Genomic DNA, 23,281 nt, shown 5'->3' on the forward strand with positions numbered 1-23,281 from the left:
AAAACTGAAGTGAAGAGGAATTTGTGTGAGATGATTGAAAAAGAGGAGGAGAAGGAGAAGAAGGAGAAGAAGAATCAAAAAGAGAAATGGAATGAAATGAGTTCGACGATGCTCTTTGGACGAGCTGAGCGACAAAAGCGAACAAGACTCATTTGAAGAAAATGCAGTCAAAATGGACAGATTCGAATTTCATAACAGACAACAGCAGCAAGAGAAGGATGATTTATTTTGTGTTGCAACATGAGAATTTTATGGTCAATAAGTTCTCAATGACGAAGAAGGTGCTCTTCATATTAGCCAAATTAAAAAAATCTCGTCAATGAAGAGATTGGAGGAGGAGAAGAAGAAACCATATAATCCGCAAAAATGCAACTTGAAATGGATTGTCACCAGGAATGACGCTCAACATAAAAAATGCTGTTAGCTGGAATGGAAAAAAGATATAAAATAAAATAATAATAATTAGTTTTGCTTAAATTATAAAAATTTTTCTAAAGAACACACCTGCTCTTCCTATTGCAAATGCACAGGATTGTCCAATCGCCGATGCTTTCAATCTCCTTTTCCATTGTTTCACAGAGCTCCTTTCTCCGTCATCCTTTTTTCCCACATAAATATCCAACTTTTAATGTTGTATTCCAGTTTCTTTGTCAGAAAAAATATCTCCGAATTTTATTCTTTCCCAGTGCTGTAAAATTGTTGGCATTCTTCTTTTCATTCTCATCAAAATACTTTGAAATCGAATTTCTTTTCATCTCCTCTCCCAAATGAATACAAAAAAATTGCAATTCACATCTGCTGATTGTATCTCTGCATCCAGCTCTCTTCTTATGATCTCCTCAGAAAATCAAAGGAATGGCCATTTATATAATTTGTCAGATTCTTGCACTCTGAAAAGTTAACAAATAAAAATATCGTCTCAACGAACAAGAACAATAACAAACTAATACATCATAATTATCAAATGCTATTTTTGAAAATGAATTTCCTTCAAAGATAATTTTCATAAAAATCATCTCGCCCAATTCCATCATCAATTCCCCGCCGTCGCTGTCTCGTGCCACCACACAAAATGATATTGCATATCCTACAGAAAATATTCGTTCGCTGGTCTCTCATCTTTCCAATGGTAAATTTCGATAATAAAACAAAATGATCATTGAATCCATAACAAATAAAGAAAATAGGATAAAGCATTGCTTTTCATTTCTTTTAAATTCTTGACCAGAATGTCAACAAAAGAAAAAACGGTATAAACACATATTTATATGACTCTTTTGAGTTTTTATTTTTCATCTATTTCTTCTTTTTTAACAAATGCAAATTCAATGTGAATGGCAAAACTGCGTTGTATTCTGAATGTAATATGCTTCAAAAATGCAGACAACGAGTGCAACTGAAAGATTTAATGGTTTGTCCCCGTTGTTGTATTTGAATTGCTGGAGGTTACATTTTTTGCTTATTTTTTTAAAGAATTGTTTTCTGAAATGGAATGTTGCAATGCGGAAGAGCAAAAACATAAAATCGAAGAACTGAATGAAATGATGGATGAAACGGACAGAAATATACAAATACTAGTTTTCACAAAAGAGATGTTCAACAAAATTGACAAAATGATTGAAGAAAAGAACTTTTCTTTGGAAAATGCAATTTTGTTTTTGAAGAATGTTGGATATTGCAGTGCGATGAAACGCATTTATGGTCATGCATTTTGTGAATCTTTATTGAACGAAAGATTTAAGAAAATGATCATTGAACAAGAAGAGAAAAAAGAGGGAAAGAACGAAAGTCTTTTGGTTGATCTTTGCGAATGCTTCTCTTTGCTAAATTTCTACTTTATTTCAGACGAATTGATATCAATTTGTGTGCCTTGCCTTCTGAAAGCTGCCTCAAAGAAAAAGGAAAGCGAAGAAATGCAACATGAAGTGGAAATGGCTTTGATGGCTTTGAACTACATTGACGAATTATTTGTTTGAACATTTCTTTTTCATTTTTATTATATTTACTTTTTTTCCTTTCATATTTCTTATTAGTTTATCGAACGAGAACTGTATTTGAAGGAGATTACAGAAATCATCGAACATCAACGGAAAAACAGAAATCTTACGCAACTGGCCTATCAGTCTACTTGGGACTTTTTGATTTACCGATATCGGGTTGACTATAGCTTGGAGGGAGAGATTTTGAATGAGATGCATTTAGCGAGAGAGGCAACAAAAGAATTGGAAGAGCTGACAAGAAATGTGGATTGGAAGAAGAAAGAAGAGGAAATGAACAAAGAAGAAGCGAATGCAGTGCTGGTAATCTGTAGATGGATCCAAGCACTCTCTTTTTTCTTTGAGAACTGTCTTGTGTGGAATGAAGAATATATTGAGCTTTTCAGCAGCATTGTTCAGGTGTCTCGAGCAGCAAGAGATAATTACAGAGATATTGGTAACAAGTGCATTTCCTCCTTGAGAAATGCAGCAGAAAACTGTGATGTGAGAGTTGAAGACTTATTGAAAAGTGGTACTATAAGTGCTGTTTCGGAGGAGATGCAGCGACGAACAGTGGATGACAAAATTGCATTTGAAAGCTTGCAATTCTTTTCGAATGTTTCATATCGATTGAAAGAAGAAGAGAGAGATGAAATGGAAGAAGCGAAAAGAAAGGCAACGAAAAGGAAGGTTTTTGAAAAGCTTGAAGAAGAAGGATTTGAAGTTATCGTCATTAGCATTCATGATATATTCAATAAACGAAACAGACAAATTTATACTCAATTAATTATGATTGTTTTGCTCCTTATTTTAAAGGCTTGAGGAAATGCTTCACATTTTTTGACACAAATTTTTTATTTTTATTTTTTTGCCATTTCACAAAAGAGAAAACAAGAGAGCATTTAAAAAAAAAAAGAATGTTTTTCAAAGCTTCGAAAAGAAATAAAGCAATTAAAAAAAGATAAAAAAGAAGAATTCCAAAATCATATAATGAAATGTCTTATTCAAGGTTCAACCTCAATTCACTTCGCAATCATTCAGATTATTCAAGCAATTGAATGAAGAAAAAACAGAGTTGATACACAAATTAATACTCTCTTTCGCTTCTTTCGCTTCTTTTTTCGTATTCGCATTTGGTGTCTTTGTTCATAAATCTTCTGTAACAATTACCTGTTTTCTAATCATTTCCATTTGGAGTGTCTGTCAATAACAGATGTTGGGAGATACATTCTGATATCAAAGCCCTCAAAAAGTGGAGGAGGGAAAAGGGGGATTCTTGATTTCTTTTGTCTGTTGTTGAAGAATGAATTGAAAAAAACACTCGGAGAATTCAATTCAGTTAAGATATGAAAGCAGGTTGACAAATTATCTCACTGGAAAGAAGGAGACGTAGAAATAAAAGAAGATGATGAAGGTGAAGAGGAGAAGGAAGTACTGTTTTGTGGGAAATTTCGTACCTCAATTACATATGGAAGTGCGAAATGTGGAATAACTGCTGAAGTTGCTGTTGTTTGAGGAGAAAGAGAAGGAAGAGGAAGAAGAATCACAATTCTTGTTGTGTTTGTTTGATGATTGGGAGATGAACTTTCCAAATTAGCACACAAATTGTGGATGCTGTGTGTTTGTGAAGTGGAATGCTTGGAAGGCACAGGTTGTGGAATTGATTCAGAACGAGGAAGAGGAGGATAATAAGAATTAGAATTGGAGGAAGGAAATAAAGTGGAAGAAGATGAAGAGAAAGAAAAAGAAGGTGAAGAAGGAAAAGATGATGAAAAGTCGGATGAAAAAAATATTCTTGAATAACATTCAATTGTCAATCATTCATTGAATTCACAATCTTCTTCTTCTTCTCTCATAAAAACCTCCAAATCCGAAAAACAAGAACAAAAAAAGATTTTATTTCTCCCTTGCCATTTTCCAACTGCAATAAGAATCTTATCTTTCTTTCGAGAATGGACATGTTTTCATCTCGTTTCATCAATCCGAATGCTTCAAAATCATCACATTCATCTTCTTCTTCCTCTTTTTCCTCTTTTTCCTCATCTCCTACCCTTCCTCCTCCACCTCCACTTTCATTTTCTTCTTCTTCTTCTCTTTCTTCATCTTAACTTTCGGTTAATGAACAAGATACGACCGGTCACAAAATTGTCATATATCACAGCTCTAATGATTCCACATTGTATACATAAGTCTTTTTCTGCCTATTGTGTTCGGAAACTGTAAAAATACAGATATCGCATAAAATACCGGACATCGCACAAAATACCGGACAAGATCGATTTCCCAATAACTGCAAGAGGAACAATTCTGATAATTTTCCTCAAAACACATCTCGTCAATACAAACTCATTTGAAAAACAAGACTTTCAAAATAGCTTCATTCATGCTCAGAAAAAATTAATGATTGATATCCCGGAAAAATATTACTTTGAGTTTCTCCTGAATATCAATCATTAATTTTTTCTGAGCACGAATGAAGCTATTTTGAAAGTCTTGTTTTTCAAATGAGTTTGTATTGACGAGATGTGTTTTGAGGAAAATTATCAAAATTATTCCTCCTGCAGTTATCGTGAAATCGATCTTGTCCGGTATTTTGTTCGATATCTATAAGTTATTTTCAATTATCTTGAAAATTCTAAATCCAGTTCAATTTTCAACGAAATAAATGAGTTTTTTTAGTGTTTTTATTTGTTCGCTTTTTTTATCACAGTATAAATGGTGGGGTTTTATCCAAAATCAACTTGTTAGGGTTTAATTCTGTTGCATAAATTGCTCAATTTTATTAAATGTAAAATTTATTTAACATTGATCAAAAAATGCTTTTTTCAAATTGGTGTCAAGTTAAATTGAATATGTTCAAAGCATATTTGAGTGCATTCCAGTCGAATTTAAAATATTAATCTGTTTATTTAGTTTATTGTTGAATATAATTGAAGTTAAAAATTTTTGATAAATACCAATTTAGAGAAAAATAATTTGATTCATTTTGAAAAAGAAAATAGATATTCAATTTCTTCTCTTCATATTTGAGAGACCATAGCTAATTTGGAGCTTAACTTCTACAACACATTTGAGTTTCTGATGTTCCTGCGCATTCTGATCTCTCATGTCTTCGCAACTGGGCTCTTGTTCTTATTATGAATGTGTCTGATTCCTAGTCCTTCTGCTTGATTTTGAAGCAGTTCTAGTCTGCATCTTGCTTGATTTTTCTTGAAAAGTTGAACTGTTTTTACCTTTTCGTCTTTCACAGCGGATCTTTGTGATTCTTCCAACTTCAGTCTCTATTCTTTCCATTGCTTCGCCTTCCGACTCGGTCTCTGAACGAATTTGTTTGGTAACTTCTGCATTCGTATTTTCTAATTCTCCATTTTCTGAGCGGCTTCTTTCTCTTTCCATAGTTGTCTCATCCATTGCTGCAACAATAACGTATGCCATTGATTTGGATAATCGACTCTTGTTGTAATGTTTGATTAACACATTTGTTCTTGGTGATTGTTATGCAAACTTTGCAATCTGGACTTGTGGAAAATCGGCCATTGTCAATGCAGATATAATTGCTGATTTTAGAAAGAAATGTGTGAATGTTTTTGAAATGCTCACTCCTTCCATTGCATCCTTCGCCAGCCTTCTGATTCCAGAAACAGTTAGGGGCTCAAAGGTTTCTGTGTAGAGCTGCAAATGAGAATAAACTTTGTTCCTTTGAAGAACAATTTCCTATAACGTTCTGATTGCTGAAGCTGGGCAAATGAAAGGTACTTTTGACAGAAAGGGAACTGCGATCTCTGTTCTGGTGATTGATGTTTTTAAGGAGGTATCCAAATTTACACCATCCTCTGTAATTCCAAACTGGGACATGTCCACCCTTTCCAATTCAGTAAACCTGCAGTCGGAAAAAAGCATTGTCAGAGTTATAACCTTCTGTATAAGTGCTTTGGAAGAAAGATTGATATTGTGTCCCAGTTCATTATCGTGTTTTAGCTGTATTTTTAAATTTCATATCTCTGTCGCTGTCTTCTTTCTAACAATGTCTGTTTTCTTGAAAGAATGAAATAGTGTTCTGATAATTGATATCTCTTCCAAGGCTGTGTTGAATGTGAGCGATGAAAAAAAGGAAACCGCTGCTTTGATCATCTGAAGCACAGACACTTTAACCCCTTTATTCTTTAAGGATTAAAACACGTCTGCACATTTTGCAGTCCACTCTGGTAGGCTGTCTGGTATTACTGAGTGTCCGCATAATTTCCATTGTTCAGCAAAACGTGCAAATCCAAAAAGGTATCCATTCCATGTGGATTGTGCAACGCCTTGTCTGCATTGCTCACCAAACTCCTCTGAAATCTTTCGTTCCTGCACGACTTGTTTCCACAACTGTTGATTTTTTCTTTTCAGGGATTCAGAAGAATTAGCCTGTGCTTCCCTGGAGGAAGACATGCTCCTGTCTTCTTCATTGATGGACCTTCCATCAGTTCCTGGAAATTGTTATTCAGCTCCCAACAACAGAAGTTGCTGTAGAGCAAAAGAACTTCCCAGTTCTGGACTTTCCAGTTCGGCAGGAGTAGAACAATTCGAGCTCTCTCCTGCTGCACTTTCCGAATCACAATCGGAATTAGCGGTATCGGAGGATGAGAAAGAACACATTCCTGACTCCAAGAAACTGACAGCCCGTCTTCGGCTATGGGGCTTCATATACCGCACCATCTTTCCAGCTTGTGATTGTGATGAGCCGCAAACGCATCGAGAGTCGGTTTGACTTTGATGAGCGACATAACTTTTTTGAAGGTTTCTTCTTTTTTGGTGTAGTCTCTCGCTCTTTCGAGTCGAGATAATTCATCTGCTCTGTTGTTCCGTGTCCCTGGAAGATATTGTGCTTTCATCTGCACCTTCGTTGCTTCTGTCCACTTCCATATCTTTCGTAGAACTGGCCTGAGATTCTTCCCCGCATTCCACCGATTGATGTTGAAGACAACAGAGCTGTTGTCCGACCTCAATAGAAGTTGAGATATTTTGTTGGTTCTGATTATTTGTGAGAAATTGTGGAGTGCCAATAGCACAGCCAACTGTTCCCTGTAAATTGAAGATTTGCTGAGTGCATATTTGTGGAACTTTGCATTCCAGTCCAGAATTCCGTTGTTGATTCGAAGTATCGCTCCCATAGCTAGCTCCGATACATCCGTTGTGAGTGTCGCTTGGGGAGAAAATACTGTTTGTAATTGTCGAGGCTTGTTCAGGTTCAGAATCCATTTCCATTCCAGTAACTTTTTCAGAACAGAAGCATTAATCTTCATCATCCCGCTCCATTCTGATGTCCTCACATTCTTCTAAAGCAGACGATGTAAAGCCACCATCCGGAGTGACGCGTCTTGTCTGATAAAGCGAACTGCATTTATCTTACCAACTAGTGAAGCGAAATCTTTTATACGAACTTGTTTGGCTTAAGTGCACTTTCTCTCCCAAACACTGAGGAGCGCTTCAAGAGAAGAAGCTCTGTCTTCTCCCAATCTTACTGTGAATTCGTTTGTGTCCCAGTCGAAGCCCAAATATGTGAATCTCATCGTTAGTTCCAACTGGCATTTGTCCTTGTGAACCATGAACCCCAAACTTTCCAAGGACAACATCACTTGGCTTTTGATTATTTCTAAAATCCGCTTTGTCCTGGTGGAGTATTATCATATCGTCGAGATATGCAATCACTCTCACGTTCCATTTTTCCTTTATGGCTCTTGTTTCCTTCCTCATAATCTTTGTGAAGATCCTTGGTGCATCCATAAATCCAAATGGCATTCCTTCGAATGAATAATCTGTTCCTTCGAAACTGAAACTGAGATACAGTTTTAAATCTGGTGAGACGGGGATGAGGTAATATGCTTGAGCCAGATCCAACATTATTGCATAATCGTCTTTCTGAATGAGGTATTCCACAGTTCTCTCGCTCTCGTATATGAAGTGCAATCTCTTCATTGTTGCATTTAGTGGACGACAATCAAGAATCTGACACCAGGTCCCCGACTTCTTTTTGACTAAAAACACATTGTTTCTGAATTTGACCTGATTCACAGAACTTATGCTGATTATGCCTGAACCCAGTTGCTCCTTTTGCACACTTCTGAAAACACTCCGCTGTTCCTCGCTCATTCGCTTTGCTCCATCTTCCCAAGCTCTTTCTTCCAATCTTTCTTTTGCGCTTTTGTCCTTCCAGCAAGCAAATGCTCCAAGTCTGATTAATCTTCCTCCCTTTATCTTGTCCCATTCCTGCAAATACATTGCAGTTCAGCCTCCAATTATTTTTTGCGTGCTCCTTAATATTTCTTTCCTCCCTCGGAACGCACTGAAACTCACCTGCTCCAAGCTTCCGCTGACCTTCCATGGGAGTTTCAAAAAGGGGGTTGACTTCGAGGCGTCCAGGGCCAACTTCGAAAAAACTGCCTTCTGCAATGGCCCTTTGCCTGCGTTGTTCTGAATGATGATCTTCCGACGTTATCCGTTCTCTTGCAATTTATTACTTCCGTGGCTTTTTGAATTTGCTTCTGTTCAATACGAACCTCCTAGAAAATGTCTTGCTGCCTCTTTGTTAATAAGCTTCCCGTTGCATCTGCCTCCATCTTTCTCGCTGCTGAAAACCCATATCTGCCTTGTATCCGAGCTCTTCTGGCTTCTTGAATTGTCTGATTCATTAGTAACAACGCATCTTTTGTCATCTCACGAGATAAATCTGGTTTCATCATTATGTTCTGAATGGATAATAACATTGCTTTGTAAGCTGGAAATAAATTTCTTTCGACCTGCTCGCCTGCCTTGTCCAATGCGTCGTGATAAAAGAATTGTGACCTAACTGCTGCTGGTGAGCTCTTGCTAATTACAGGATTAAAATCAAGCTTATTGTAAAATGTTGCAACATCTTCCAATTCAGATCTTGATAGCTTTAAATCAAAGAGGGAAACTGTTGGATCTGATTTGCATATTGCTGTTAAAATATCATCCATCGTTTCTATTTGTTCTTTAGCACCTTCTCTGTCATTTTCCTCTGGAATTCTTCCTTGCGGCTCTGATCAACATTTTGCGGAGGCAGCGTGAAGATAGAAGGAGCAATTGGTGTCGGCGCTATATCATTGCTTGCTGAAATTGTTGGCCCACTTCCAAGCGTTGCTTGTTCAGTTGAAAGCGCAATTCCGGAAGCTATTGGAGGTTAGGAGGCGCAATGCATTTTGATCGAGAAAGAAACATGCCCCATCAAAGTGACTTCTCTCAAATTTGAAGAGAAGAAATTGAATTGATAATTTTCTCGAAGATTAAAATGCTCTGCATTTTAATTAAAATAAAAATTTCAGCACAAAAGAAAGACATAATAACTTAACGAAACAGTTAACAATAACGTTATAATCATCCTCACAAATTTTTATTAACTGTCGTATATAGTGCAATAACCCTTTCATATGTTATTTTGGAAAATGAATTTCCTTCAATTATGCGTTTCATATGAAACATCTCCACCAATTTTATCATCATTTCCCCGTCGTTGCTGTTTCATTCCAACGCACAAAATAATATCGCCTATCCTGCAGAAAATATACGTTTGCCGATCTATCATCTTTCCAATGCTTAATTTCGTTCAAAGAAAAAAACTCGATCAGATCATCCATAACAATAAACTTGAAAAGTTAAATCATTGTTTTATTCTGTGAAATATCTTGCCAAAAATGTCATTATTCAGTTTGATGACGTGAATGCATATATTTTCATGACTATTTTGTGTTTTCTATTTTTTGTTGTTTCCGCCTTTGAAGGATGTTCTTGTTGAATGCGAATGAGAAATTGGGGATGGCTTCTGTGTTTCTGTGGATTTGCAAAAATGCAGGAGAAGGGCGAATTGAAAGCACTCATCGGTTTGGAAACATCGATTCCCCCGAATTCGAAATGATTGTGATGATTTCTCTCTGTCTCTCTTTGCTTGTTTTTTTGATGAATTGATAAATGAGCTGGCACACGGAAGAGAAAGGACAGAAACAGAAAATGGAAGAAGAAGAACAATTTATGTCTGCTCCGATGCCTGAAATGCTTGACAAAACGAAAATGAATAATAACGAATGAAGAAAAGAAAAACAACAATGGAAAATTTAATGCAGCAGTTGAAGCATTTGAGTTATTGCAAAGAACTGAATGGAACAAGGATTGGTCGTTTTGTTAATCCTTTACCGAGTTGAAAAATTGGATCGATGATTGTTGATGAAGAAGAGAATGATGAAAAATCACTGATTGTCCTTTTCGAATGATGTTTTTCATTGAATGATTGCCTTTGCAATTTGTTGAAAAATAGCTTGAATAAACGTCAAAAAGCGGAAAGGACTGTTTTGAGGTTGTGTGACGCTGATAAATAGAATGTACTATTTCACTTGTTTCATAATTGATGATTGCAATATTTTTTTTTATTTTTTTGTGTTGATTAATTAGGTTTCTTCAAAATGATGGCATTGAACGAGACGTCATCAGAAGCGCCTCGGCCACACTGAGCTTGGCATTGTTTGCTTAATTGAGGATATTTTTTGTGAACAGATGATTCAATGAAAAATATTTGGAAGAGACCGTTGCAGAGCGGCTGTGCTTGGTGAGAGAGGCGACCAGAGAATCGGAAAAGAAAGGGAATGGAAATGGCTTTGGAATAGGATTGTTGGAGGAAGAAAACAAAATGAGAAGAAGAGAGAGTTGAAAAGATTGAAGTTAGAAACAGAGGAAGGATATGAAGAAGAAGGAAGGATGTGAAGAAGAAGAAGAATGGAAAGAATGATCGCATCTGCAATGAGGGGTGATGAGCCGTAGAAAATGAAAGTGAAAGAGAAGCCTCCTCAGAGGAATGAAGAGAGGCAGAAACTGGAGTCAGGACTGTGAGAGATAATGATTGCAGCAGAGATGCAACCACAGAAATTCATGCACTCATAAACGAATATGTGGAAGAACCGAAAAAGCGAAGGAGATAAAGATGAAAAAATAGAAGACAAAAGAAGAAGGAAAAAAAACATGGCGAAGAGAAAGAGGCGTTTGAAGGAGAAAAGAAGGAAATGGTTGGATCAGTTGTGCAGACGATAATTTTCCATATTTCTTGTTTATTAATTCGTTGGCCAGATTGAGCACCAAAGTCAACAACAGAACAGACACGAATAAAAGATGGAGCGTATCTGCCAACATTTCTCCCACAAAAGTGAACAAGCAGCATCAAATGCTCTGAAAGGATTGTCCAGATTGAGCATATCACATCCTCCTTTGTTATTCACATCTTCATTCCCATCACCAGCTCTGGCATCTTTCACCTCAAATACTGATGAGGGCAGAAGGATTTCGTCCTCCTCCTCATGATCACTCATGGATGGCATGGCTGTTGATGAAGAGATGGATGAATACATCGCATGCTCAGAGAATTATGAAGTGTGAGAATATTGATAAGTCATTGAAGATTATTCTTTGTCTTCGTGAAATGAATGGAAGATATTATTTCCCACCACAAATGGGAATTGAACAGCTGTTTTCTTCTCATTCATCTCGTTTCTTCCACCCAACAACAAAAACAGCGAACCCCTCAAATCCACATTCAAGTGATTGGTAAAATCAGATTCAACACGAATGAAGTGGTTGGATATAAATTCTCCTGCATGGCAAATGAAGATTCTGTTTCTGTTGTTGAAGTGAATGGAAAAGAAAATCTTTTCCAATTCTCATCAAAAGATTCATGTCTGAACATTTGGCTAAAAATGCATCCAGCTGAACATTGTTCAGCAGAAAAGATGTTCAGATGATTGTGATTGATCCATTTATTTTTCTCCTTTCTTCAATGGCATTTCCATAGTTTCCATCTCAAACAGTTCACGAGTCTTCTTCATGGAATCATTCACGCTCTCTCCTCGAGGTTTTCTTCTCTTCATCTGTTTGCCTTCTTCCACAATTCGAAAGAGAAAAAATTCGATTCGAACTCTGATTTTTGTCATTCAGATATGTTTGAAGAGGATTTCTCACACTTCAATAAATGAGTTTTCAACAACACCAATGGAGTCTATTTCACAAAAGGATTTCCTTTTTTAATAATCAATTTTATTCTTTCCACACATGTTGTTGTGTAATGTGATTTGTTAATGCGATATAAAAATGTATATTTTTTCGAAGCTTTTTTTTATAAATCATTAATGTGACGCTGACAGATATTTGTTGTGTCTTTCTCAAAATCTTCACTTTGTGTGAAATCAAATGAAGCATCTGAACGTCAAAGTTCATGTTGTCTTTGTGAATATTCTGTGTGCTTTTTTCAAGACAGCAACGAAACACTCTCAATTCCCAAAAATGAACAAATATGACTCAATAATTAACTGAATTGCAACTGTTGAATCTGATCAAAATGGCTGCAACAAAATCGTCAAAGCACAACAACTAAGAATAACAGTTCTCTCAACTCCAAATCACAGAAATGCTCATTTCATTTTCAAAATGCCAAAGTGAATTTTCGGTCACATTGACAAATTGGAAAAAAGAAAAAATAAAAAGAAGAAGAAAAGAAAAGAAAAAAAGAAAATAAGATGATTTACATTGAGCTTGTCATTCATTATTTACAAAATCAAATAAAAATTGAAAAGATATATTTTGAAAAATAAGCAAAAATAAAAATTTTGAAGTGAACAGCTTCAATTGTTCTGCTGAAATGAAAAAACAATCGAAAGCAAATCGAAAGGACATCAAAATGAGATATCTTTGAAGCACGTCCAACCATCTGCCAATAGAACAAAACCAACTTCAAAGAAAGAGAGAAGAAAGAAAGAAAAGTCATGAATTAAGAAATGTTGCTAAACAGCCTTAATTTGCACACATGCAAATCAGTCGGTTCGTTTGTTTAATGCTTCAGAAATAATATCTTCAATGCAAATGATTCAATCACTCTTGCGGTATTATCAGCCTTCTTCCATTTCTGGTGCATCTAATTCAACTCTCGCCCTCTCGCCTTCGTCTTCAGCTGAAATGCATTGTTTCATTCGTGATGGCAATGGATCTCACTTCAACAAATAAATCTGCATTATTCCCTTCCCGATTCTATCTTCAACTTCAAGTGTATTTCCTTTCCACTTTCGTTCTGATGCTTTTGTAACATTTCCTTGAGCCAACGCATTGCATCTGTTGCTCCATCATTATCTGCAACAACAACAACAAATTCATCAAATTTCATCCATTCCGGTAATTCAGTTTCAACAAAAAATTCCCAATAATCTGCCATTGTACATCTTCTCTTATCTTTCAATGAATTACAATGTCTCATCCATTCTGGGGGTTCAGTTTCAGTGAACTGAATCCACATCATCGCCATCGTTAGGCCGTCTTTGTTACGTAGAATGATGTCATGCCTCATCCATTCTGGAGGTTCTGTTTTGACGTCTTGAATCCAAAGCATGGCCATTGTTAATCCGTTCTTATCATAAACTGTGATACTGTGTCTCATCCATTCTGAAGGTTCTGTTTTGACATTTGAAATCCATATCATAGCCATTGTTGCTCCTTTATTGTTGCGAAGTGTGATGTCATGTCTCATCCACTCTGGTGGCTCTGTTTTGACTTCTTGAATCCACTTCATTGCCATCGTCCATTCATTCTTGCTGGCAAGTTTAATATCGTGTCTCATCCATTCTGGTGGTTCTGTTTTAACATATTCGATCCAATGCATGGCCATTGTCTGTCCTTCCTTGTCTACAACTTCATTGTTGTGTCTCATCCATTCTGGTGGTTCTGTTTTGACGTGATAAATCCATATCATAGCCATTGTAGCTCCGCTACTGTTACGAAGTGTGATGTTATGTCTCATCCATTCTGGTGGCTCTTCATTAACATAGATAATCCATATCATAGCCATTGTTGATCCATAGTTGCTGCGAAGTGTTATGTCATGCCTCATCCACTCTGGTGGGTCTGTTTTGACATGATTAATCCATATCATAGCCATTGTTGATCCGTCTTTATCAGCAAGTGAAATATCGTGTCTCATCCATTCTGGAGGTTCTGTTTTAACACGATAAGTCCACAGCATGGCCATTGTTAATCCGCCCTTATCAGCAAGTGAAATGCCATGCCTCATCCATTCTGGTGGTTCTGTTTTAACATGATAAGTCCACAGCATGGCCATTGTTGATCCGTTATTGCTGCAAAGTGTGATGTCATGTCTCATCCATTCTGGTGGATCGGTTTGAACAAATTGAATCCATAGCATGGCCATTGTTGCTCCGTTATTATCAACAAGTGTAATATCGTGTCTCATCCAATTTGGTGGTTGTGTCTTCACATTTTCAATCCAGAACATAGCCATAGTTGATCCAAAATTGCTGCGAAGTTTTATGTCGTGTCTCATCCATTCTGGCGGTTCTGTTTTTACATTATAAATCCAATACATGGCCATTGTCAAGCCAAAATTATCAGCAAGCGTAATATCATGTCTCATCCACTCTGGTGGTTCTGTTTTCACAAACAGAAACCAATGCCTGGCCATTGTCAACCCCAACTCATCAGCAAGTGTGATGTCATGTTTCATCCACTCTGGCGGTTCTGTTTTCACAAACAGAATCCAATGCATGGACATTGTCCGGCCCATTATATTGGAAAGTGTAACATCGTGTCTCATCCATTCTGGCGGTTCTGAATGGACAAACCGAATCCACAGCATGGCCATCGTCCAGCCATCTTTATCAGCAAGCGTAATATCATGTCTCATCCATTCTGGCGGTTCTGTATGGACCAATTCAATCCATAACATAGTCATCGTATAACCATCCTGATCACAAAGCGTAATATCATGCCTCATTTCCGATGGAGGATCTGTCTTTTTCTCAACAATCCATCGCATTGCTTCTGTTCTTCCATCCTTGTCCCTTTTCAATGGATCACTTTTTAATTTTTGCATATCTTTTTTGCATTCCATTTTATCGCTCAACGCTTCGATTTCGCTGCTCGTCCTGCAATACAAGCAGAAAAAATGTCAATCGTTAAAAAGTATTATTTGAAATATATATTATATATTTGATCATAAATGAATAAAATATTGAAATACTGTTTATCAACTTAAAATAAATAAGAAAATGAGCATAAAGTGATTGCATGATTTTTGGCAGTGTTGCATTTTGTTAATCAAACATTTTTTTCAAAACAGAAAAAATTTTCATATTAAATATTCAAAATTTTATTTTTTTTGACTATCATTTTACAAATTATAAGTGAATGAAAATGAAAAGCCAAGTTGTGAAAAATAGCAAACCTGTGAATTAATGATGAGTCTTCAATTTTCTGCTCTTTTGCTTTTGCACCTAAACTCTCAGAAACACTCTTAAAATTGAGTTCAGTCATTTCTTTTCACCAATTCATTTCTTTTTTATTTTTCATTCACATTTCAAATCTCTTCAGGGATGAATTCATTTGGAACAGCCACAACAAGAGTTGAGTGAGTGAGTGTGTGTGTGTGGCAGAAGAGAAGGGAAAGATGAATGCCATTCATCCACTTGGACAACTGAAAAGAAGAAGAAACAAACAAACAAACAAATAATAATAATAATAATAATAATAATGGATGAAATTTGAATAAGAAATTTCAATTCGAATAACTTCATTTTATTCGAAAAAAATATAAGTTTATTTGAATAAGGCACACTTTATTCAAATAAACTCACTTCACTCAACGATTCCCAACTTCATTTGAGTTTCTGTTTTGTTATGTATTCATGAAGAACAGAATAATGAACATTATAATTTGAATGTTAGATAAAAATTATTTTTATGTGTTTTTAACTTTTGTGAAAAAGTGAAAAGATGATTTCTTTTTTCTGAAATTCAAAAAAATGAACACATTGGTTATTATGCATTTTAAAGAAATTCCAAACATGCAAACTTTATAAAAACATTAATTAGAAACAATTTTTGACTTTTTTCTAACTATGTGAAATTGTAAAAAACGAAAAATAATAAAAATATGGAAATGCTTTATTACAAATGTTCGATATTTGGCTAACACAACAATTGATCATTATGCAAGCGAAATGCATGGAGCTAACAATTTCTTTTAAAGCGGATGATAATTTACTTTTATACGCAAATTCTTGATGGAATGTTAAATAAAGATTAATAGTTAAATTGTGCCTTCTTGGCGCATTGATGCAGTGTTGATCTTGAAATATGCAGATACGAACGAGAAATAATGCTTTATGTTTGTATAGAATGTTTGTTTTTGAAAGATGTTGAATTTATTGAAATACATCATTTGCACGTTCGTGTTTAAATTAAGGCTTCAAAATGAAAAATGCAGAACAAAAAGAATGAGCAACACAGAGAGATATACTTTGTTGCTTTGAAAAGGAAGAAATCCATTTGCTCCAAGATGAGGAAAAGTGAAGAAATAATTTATGAATGAAAGAAAGGCAGATGAAAAAAGGGAGATATCCAAAGATTGAGAGTGCAGCAAGATAGCACAAAACACATGTCATTTGATCTTAATGATGAAATGTTAAAGTTGAAAGATGTTTTGATCGAAACAAAGGAAATGAAAGAGGAAAAAGAGGAAAGGAAGAAACAGAAATGAATTGTCATATGTTTTCTATTTTTGTTGGCAAGAGGAAAAAAGGCACTCCGGACGTTTGAAGGATTCACTGGTTACTGTTCCAAAAAATAAAGTCACAGAAGCAAAAGACACAAGCATGAAGAAAAGGATTCCATTGAATTTCTCTGTAAATAGTTTTTTAATATTCATCTTCACAATCAATAGCTAATCGACTCATTCAACTCGTTGGCCGACTTTTTCTTCAATGAATTGAAGCCTAATCACACAAATTCTTCGACTGCTTCATCATTCATTTCGTCTGATAGAATATCTTCGATTTTTGCATCTGTGTCAGAGGTAACAAGAGAAATGAAAAGGAAGCAAAGCGACCGACCTTGGTAATGATGTTTTATTCTGAAAATGATAATGAGTATTTAAACAAATGGCAAATGAAGACAGGCAAGAAAACCAACTTAAAGCTTGTGAACCTGCTTTTCATCTGGAATTGGAGCTTAGCAGACTTCATCTTTTGCGGATAACATAGCAAGCATTCTGTGGAATCTGTCTGATGCCTCATGGCCTCTGTGGGATTTTTGTTCGAATCAACAAAATGAGCAGATGACAGCAACTACAACATTTTCCATTTCTGAATTGATCTTTTCACATATTCCACATTTTATTCATCTGATGTTAGACCAGAACGATTATTCAGTCATCATAAGCATAACTTCTTCATCTTCTAATTTCAACACAACTTTTTAAGAAACCCTGTTCCATCTGTTTCCATCACTCGAGAATGGCGATCTTTCGCGGCTGGTTGATCTTTCTGATCCGAATGTGGATGCTGTGTTTGTGGATCCAATGGAGCTGCTGTACGACACGAAAGCCTATTTCAAAAAGCTTCTTGTGGCAGGGGCAGCGCAGCAGTCGTCTCTTCGCTCAGCGCCTTCGTCTTCTTCAACAGGAACGGCACGCTGATCAACTTCGACATTTCGGAGGCGGAGAAGCGAAGAGAAGAAAGTGACAGGAGATGATAAGCCATCATCAGCACCTGCGATTGACCATTCGGATGCATCTGCGGTGGCGGCGTCAAACAAGTCGGCTGGAGCGATGGACGATATCGAGAGGCAGCTGGGGTGTATGAAAATCACAAGAAGTCGTAACTGAGGGAGCAACATACGCTCATGGATATGTTGTGGCTCGGCGGAGAGTGCTGTATGGGGGTGTTGTGTGTGCGTACGATGTGGCGCTTTCAGCGATGCTTTTGGTTCCGCTGGTCGCCCCGCTTCCGTCGCTTGCAGCGTCGGTGGGCACGAAGTTGGGGAGCAAGCGGATCTTTGCAGCGGCAGATGTGAATGTGTTCCCGTCAATCTTCGATCTGTTTGACCCTTCAATGCAGATATGGTGATCGTCTCAGATGTAATGTTTGGTGGTGAAGCAGGATTACGAAGTGATGGGGCGAGGGGTTACAGCGTGAAAAGTGGGGGAGATTGTGCAGAAGGGGCCGGAGGCTGTGGGGCTGAGGATGGAGGATAAAAGATGAAGTTCTCCAACATGCAGCGATTACGCTGTCAATACTGGAGGAAAGAGAGCAAGCTGAAAAAGGTGGAGCAGAAGAGGATAAAGATAAAGAAAAAGAGGATTTGAAGTAAATTATTAATGAATATGAATTACAAAAGCAGAAGGAAGAAATAATGAGATGGATTTATGAGATCCAGGAGAGGAGTGGATGCGTAAATTAAGCATCATCAAAGGAAGATTTGAAATATTCAGAGGAGAAACGGTAGAAATAGGAAGAAAAGGCAAAGAAGAAAAGAAAGAAAAGTCTGTGGGAATATGGTGTATGGAATTTATTTGAAGGAAAAAAGGGAGAAGAGATGAAAGGGAGCAAATGTTGGTAATCTCTTTTCCAAAAGTTCCGATATTTCAAACTCTTTTCGTTGGAATTGATGATCTGCATTCTTCAAATGGGGATTAAGTGAAGGAATTACCACTGAAGAAAACATTATTCCATCTGCCACAAGAGCGTTGTTGTTATCGAAGAAACAGAAAGAGATGAATTTGAATCCGCTCATCTAATCATTTATTCTGGTGCAATGAATATTTGCACCACCATAGGAAGTTGAAGTGCTTGTCAATTTGTTGTTGATGAACTGGCACTCTTGGAGCAAATATTGAAGAGGTATTACTGGTGGAGGATAATTAAATGTGACTGCACCAGCAGCATCACCACCAGTATTTGCAAAACTGATTCATTTCGAAAACAGGAATTGATCATCTGATTACATGTTATTGAGACCAAAATACCACTCAGTTCCAACACTTCTTGTTATTGAACGACTTTCCACACAATTTTCTGAGAATGACCAATCAGAATTGGATTGAGGATATATTATTTCTGAAGCTCCTCCATGCAAAGCATATCAACTTGTGAAATTGGATTTTTCAATGTTGATATTTAACAAATATATGCGGAATATCGCTCCACCACAACATCCATTTAATGTGGTTGAACAATTGTGAAATGAACAAGAAGCGATTTCGAGATTTGCATTTGTGCAGTTGACTTTCAGAGCACCTCCGTGATCACTTCCGCAATTTGAGTCATTCCATTTGCACCATTCAAAGAGATAGCTATTCAAATCAGAAAAGGATAATCGACTAAATTAATTTCTTTGAGATTCTGTTGCAACATGAACCACAGGGGCATTTGGAGAAGAACGTGTTTGGTTGAGAAAGGAAGTGTTGAAGGCAGAAAGAGAAGTTGATGGGCTGTTGGGATTGGGGAGGATAACACTATCGATGTGGTGACAAGTATGGAGGATGAGAGAGAAAATAATGCAAAAAGAATGGAGATATGAAGAAGAAAAAGAAGAAAACAAAGGCTTGTTCATAAGCTTCCAAATTGCATTAAGTGCATTTTTACAGTTATTTATGTTTTAGACAATGAAACTGTTCGGAGCATTTCACTTTTCCTCTCAACATTTTTATCCTAATGAAAATCGTATCATTTGTGCTTTTTTTCAAAATAAACACAAAAATATAAGCGAAACAAATTGTCAACTCACAAAATTTTTATTTATTTTGTATTTGAAGCTCATTTTTTTTTTTGCAATTTTGCACATTTCCAATAAAAGACAAAAAGATCAAAAATGTTGTAATAATTGGGTTATAAATACTTTAAAAAACAACACCAAATGAACCAATTAGCAATTTTGAAAAATGTTATATAATTTTTTAATACTTTTCCAGGATGGATTTCAGTGTTAATTTGAATAAAAATGCTTCATTTAAAAATAAACCAACTTCATTTAAAATAAACTCACTTTATTTGAATAAAGCCAATTCATTTGAATTGAAGGAGTTTATTCAAATTTCATCTAATAATAATAATAATAATAATAATAATAATAATAATAATAATAATAATAATAATAATAATAATAATAATAATAATAATGGATGAAATGCGAATAAAAAGTTTTAATTCGAATGATCTGACTTTATTCGAATAAAACCCCTTATAATTGAATGAGAGGCAGTTTATTCAAATAAACGTCTGCTTTCTCGAATCAACCATGAAAGATTCGAATAAAAATTTTAGAGATATGATAATAAAAATATTGTGCAAGTTTTCGATGTTTTTCATGCGTTATTCACAATTTATAAATAATTAAAAACAAGTGATCAAACATTTTTTTCGTGAAATTTGGAGAAATATTGTTTTATGAAGATTATTAATTTATAATTTTCATGATTCATTTCTTTATTAGCATTTTTAATCACAAAATTTGAGGTTTTTTATTGAATAATCTTCTTAAACAACTTTGATCACAACATAAGTTGGAATGTTTCATGAAAATTTCTATTTCTTCTTCTTTTCACATTAGAACGAATATTTCATGTTGAAAAGGTTATTCACCAAACTGACTGATAATGTATTTTAATATATTCTTCTTTATTTTGCGTTTATCTTGTTTCACAATCTTCATTTTTCGATTATGATTTTTTGTAATTATTATCCTTAATTTTTCGATTATGATAGTTATTTAACAAAAAAGCCGTTTGCATATTAGCATGCTCGTCCAATTGCCGGATGGTTAACAATGCAATTTCTTTTATGTTTCAATGTTTACACGAATAAATAAAGTCCATTGGAAAATAAATATATTTCTTTATCTTCAAATATTTCGAACAATTCGACATGAATAATAGTTTGAAAACTTCTTTTGATAAAAATATGGATGTGTCAATTGTTTATTTACTTTGATTCATTTTTTTTTCATTGCGAAAATATATTTCATTTTTTTTAGCATAGCTTTTGCATTTTATCCACTCAATATCATGAGTTATTTTTCTGTCAACTTTGTTTTCTAATACACCCAGCCACTCATTCTCGTTCCAGTGAAATTCATCCACCGGATCAGTACAGAGATGTTATATTTTACCCGTTATTAGCTGCTCAAATTATTATTCACAGAACCGCCATTTTCTGCACTGCTCGACACACACCTACACATTTGTCTTGTTCACAACAACTTCCACCTCACCTTCTTCCCTGCTCCAAATAACAGACGACTTGTTCGCTGTTTGCAAAATACCTGCCTAAGCCGATCTGAAGATGGTAATTGATGAAGGGTGATTGAGAGAGCTGTTAGAACTGCTTGCTGCTTCGAAAATGGAGCAGTTGGACAGGCTGCATGAAGAAATGTGGATGGCATCGAATGTGCCTGCTGATCCTGCATGCAGCAGAAACATCGAGCACAGGAAATGGGCGTTTGTCGACTCAAACTGTGTGCAGGTGAGACTTCCCGCTTCCACAACAGCAAAGGAATAAGCACCAAACTCAGCGACACTTGTGTGTGGCTCAAAAGCACACTTGTCCAGAGCCAATGAACCCTGCTTGCTGAGGATGATTGCACTGGCTTCGTTGCTGAACACATTGACAACTTGGAGGGAGATCCCTGACAGGGAGAGGCTTCAGCTGTTCAGGAGAAATGGGTTGGATCTCTAGCTATCTTCCTGGAACAGCAGCACTGACCGCGCTGCTTCCTCGCTGGGCAACGACTGGCAGGTGAAGTTCGACAAGTCGGCGGGACGGCTGATGGCTGTTGAGCAGCCGATGCTGATCGTTTTGTGTGCAGCCGAGGCGTCGATGTGCTCGAAGCCAGTCACAAAGGATCGGCAGGGATCGTTCGGCGATCCACACCGGGCAATGTCGAATCCGGCATCCGACAGGTGGATCTCACTGGATGAGTACGAAATAAGGAAGCAGAACAGGTCAGCATCTCAAAATGTTTGGTCGCTCCCTACAAACTCATGCGGATCATTGAAAAACAGTTCGTATGGGAAGTTGAAGATGGCTGAGGTGACATTCGCACTGATATTAAAGCAGTCCACATATATGCACATGCCATTTGCTGCATCTTTATTCGCAAAGGTGACTGACTCGAAAAGGAATGGCTGCATGGCTGGATCTTCTTCTGTGCTCTTCGCATACAGAACATTTCTTCTGTCTGCTTTGTTATTGTTCCATCCGTTGTTAAACTCTCACAAAGCTGCACTCAAATGGTGTTCGCTTGGAAGAATCACTCCAATCAGTTCACTTTCATCACAATCCAAGGTTCAGCTCTCTTAAAATACACTTGCGTTCATCTCCACAGATCTTCAGATGCGCAGGAGAGATAAAGAGGGAGCAAAAGCATAGACACGCATCCTTCCGTCTGTACGCTGCATCCTTCAGCACGGACAAGTGCGCCTTCAACCTGAGGAGAGCTTGCTGGAGCAAACGTCTTGCTATCAAGCAGAAGTCGATCTCGAGATGTGGAGGAAGACATGAGTCGGAGTTACGAAGAAAGGAATTTTTGACAACAGAATATTCAGTACAGATGAAGCTCTGTATATCTGTGATTAGGACAGTACAATGGTGGGTTCCAACGAGTGCGACTGAAGAAAATTATAATATCGCCTTTTCAGAGCTGCTGGAGGAAACTGATAAAAATTTTAGGTCAAACCCGTTTTGGACAAGCTCCGATTCCTCGAAAGCAAGCGTCTTGCCTGCTGAACCTGAATTAATGTTCAGCATGCATCACCAGAACGATGCTCAAAGACGTATGTCTGAACCGCACCCCAGGATATCGAAGCCGTTTGGAGGGATACAGGTGCTAGAGAACACGTCATTTCACATTCCCTTAATTTCTGAATAGCATAAGAAAAAATGAGAAAAAACTCATTTTGTTGAATATATCAGAGTTTTCCCAGCTATTCTACAGAATTCAACACCTCCGTTTTAATGACACTTATTGAATTTTCATTTTTCATTAAAGAATTAACTTTTTTCTCAATAAGTTCATTTGAACTTATGTTCACAAACGTGCTTTTGAACACATATTAAAGTCAGTTGTTTGTCGTATGTTTCGTTTTATCAATAAAAAATATTTCTTTCAGGAAAACTATTCTTAAAATTTTTAACAATTTTTAAAAGGAGCAAACATATTTTTATTATCCGATTTTTCAGATTTTTAAAGTGAATTCGCAAAATGAAATGTGAAATGAATGAAAATTGTTATTAAAATATTCAATTCACATTTTAAAACATCTTTGAAACATCAAAATGTTTTGCATTATTTCGCATTTTGATCGAAAAATCCCATAATAAAAAATAACTCAAATAAAGTGCTCAGTTTTCAAATAAACATGGTTTATTCGAATAAACTGCCTGTATTTGAAATAAAGGCTATTTATTCGAATAAACTATCTTTATTCAAAT

General features: G+C 36.3%; 6 protein-coding genes across 6 annotated transcripts; 2 read left to right on the top strand and 4 right to left on the bottom strand.

Moving 5' to 3' along the window:
• The first annotated feature begins 1,169 nt into the window (after positions 1–1,169).
• On the top strand, positions 1,170–2,891 carry MONOS_10447 (uncharacterized protein). The gene is made up of 3 exons (XM_067862898.1): positions 1,170–1,250; positions 1,384–1,970; positions 2,034–2,891. The coding sequence occupies exons 2-3, from the start codon at positions 1,488–1,490 to the stop codon at positions 2,796–2,798; spliced, it is 1,248 nt and encodes a 415-aa protein (XP_067732936.1). The 5' UTR covers positions 1,170–1,250; positions 1,384–1,487; the 3' UTR covers positions 2,799–2,891.
• Positions 2,892–5,111: 2,220 nt separating this feature from the next.
• Positions 5,112–5,411, bottom strand: MONOS_10446 (uncharacterized protein; the record flags this gene model as incomplete). The annotated part of the gene is made up of 1 exon (XM_067862897.1): positions 5,112–5,411. One exon carries the CDS (start codon positions 5,409–5,411, stop codon positions 5,112–5,114), a length of 300 nt encoding a protein of 99 aa, XP_067732937.1.
• A 2,034-nt stretch (positions 5,412–7,445) lies between these two features.
• On the bottom strand, positions 7,446–8,237 carry MONOS_10445 (uncharacterized protein; the record flags this gene model as incomplete). Its single annotated transcript, XM_067862896.1, has 1 exon — positions 7,446–8,237. One exon carries the CDS (start codon positions 8,235–8,237, stop codon positions 7,446–7,448), a length of 792 nt encoding a protein of 263 aa, XP_067732938.1.
• A 4,081-nt stretch (positions 8,238–12,318) lies between these two features.
• Positions 12,319–14,999, bottom strand: MONOS_15027 (uncharacterized protein). Its single transcript, XM_067867876.1, has one exon. The coding sequence runs from the start codon at positions 14,905–14,907 to the stop codon at positions 13,021–13,023; it is 1,887 nt and encodes a 628-aa protein (XP_067732939.1). The 5' UTR covers positions 14,908–14,999; the 3' UTR covers positions 12,319–13,020.
• A 2,400-nt stretch (positions 15,000–17,399) lies between these two features.
• On the bottom strand, positions 17,400–17,690 carry MONOS_15028 (uncharacterized protein; the record flags this gene model as incomplete). The annotated part of the gene is made up of 1 exon (XM_067867877.1): positions 17,400–17,690. One exon carries the CDS (start codon positions 17,688–17,690, stop codon positions 17,400–17,402), a length of 291 nt encoding a protein of 96 aa, XP_067732940.1.
• A 3,500-nt stretch (positions 17,691–21,190) lies between these two features.
• MONOS_15029 (uncharacterized protein) lies at positions 21,191–22,150 on the top strand (the record flags this gene model as incomplete). The annotated part of the gene is made up of 2 exons (XM_067867878.1): positions 21,191–21,288; positions 21,544–22,150. The coding sequence occupies 2 exons, from the start codon at positions 21,191–21,193 to the stop codon at positions 22,148–22,150; spliced, it is 705 nt and encodes a 234-aa protein (XP_067732941.1).
• Positions 22,151–23,281: the final 1,131 nt, after the last annotated feature.

This window comes from Monocercomonoides exilis (assembly GCF_001643675.1).
Source record: "Monocercomonoides exilis strain PA203 chromosome Unknown scaffold8-1962414, whole genome shotgun sequence".
Classification (NCBI taxonomy): Eukaryota; Preaxostyla; order Oxymonadida; family Polymastigidae; genus Monocercomonoides; species Monocercomonoides exilis.

Excerpts from the sequence above, each read along its gene's own strand:
- MONOS_15027 (XM_067867876.1), bottom strand. The coding sequence starts at position 14,907 with ATGGAATGCAAAAAAGATATGCAAAAATTAAAAAGTGATCCATTGAAA.
- MONOS_10447 (XM_067862898.1), top strand. The coding sequence starts at position 1,488 with ATGGAATGTTGCAATGCGGAAGAGCAAAAACATAAAATCGAAGAACTG. Across the intron at positions 1,971-2,033 it reads ACTACATTGACGAATTATTT|TTTATCGAACGAGAACTGTA; the intron begins GTTTGAACATTT and ends ATTTCTTATTAG.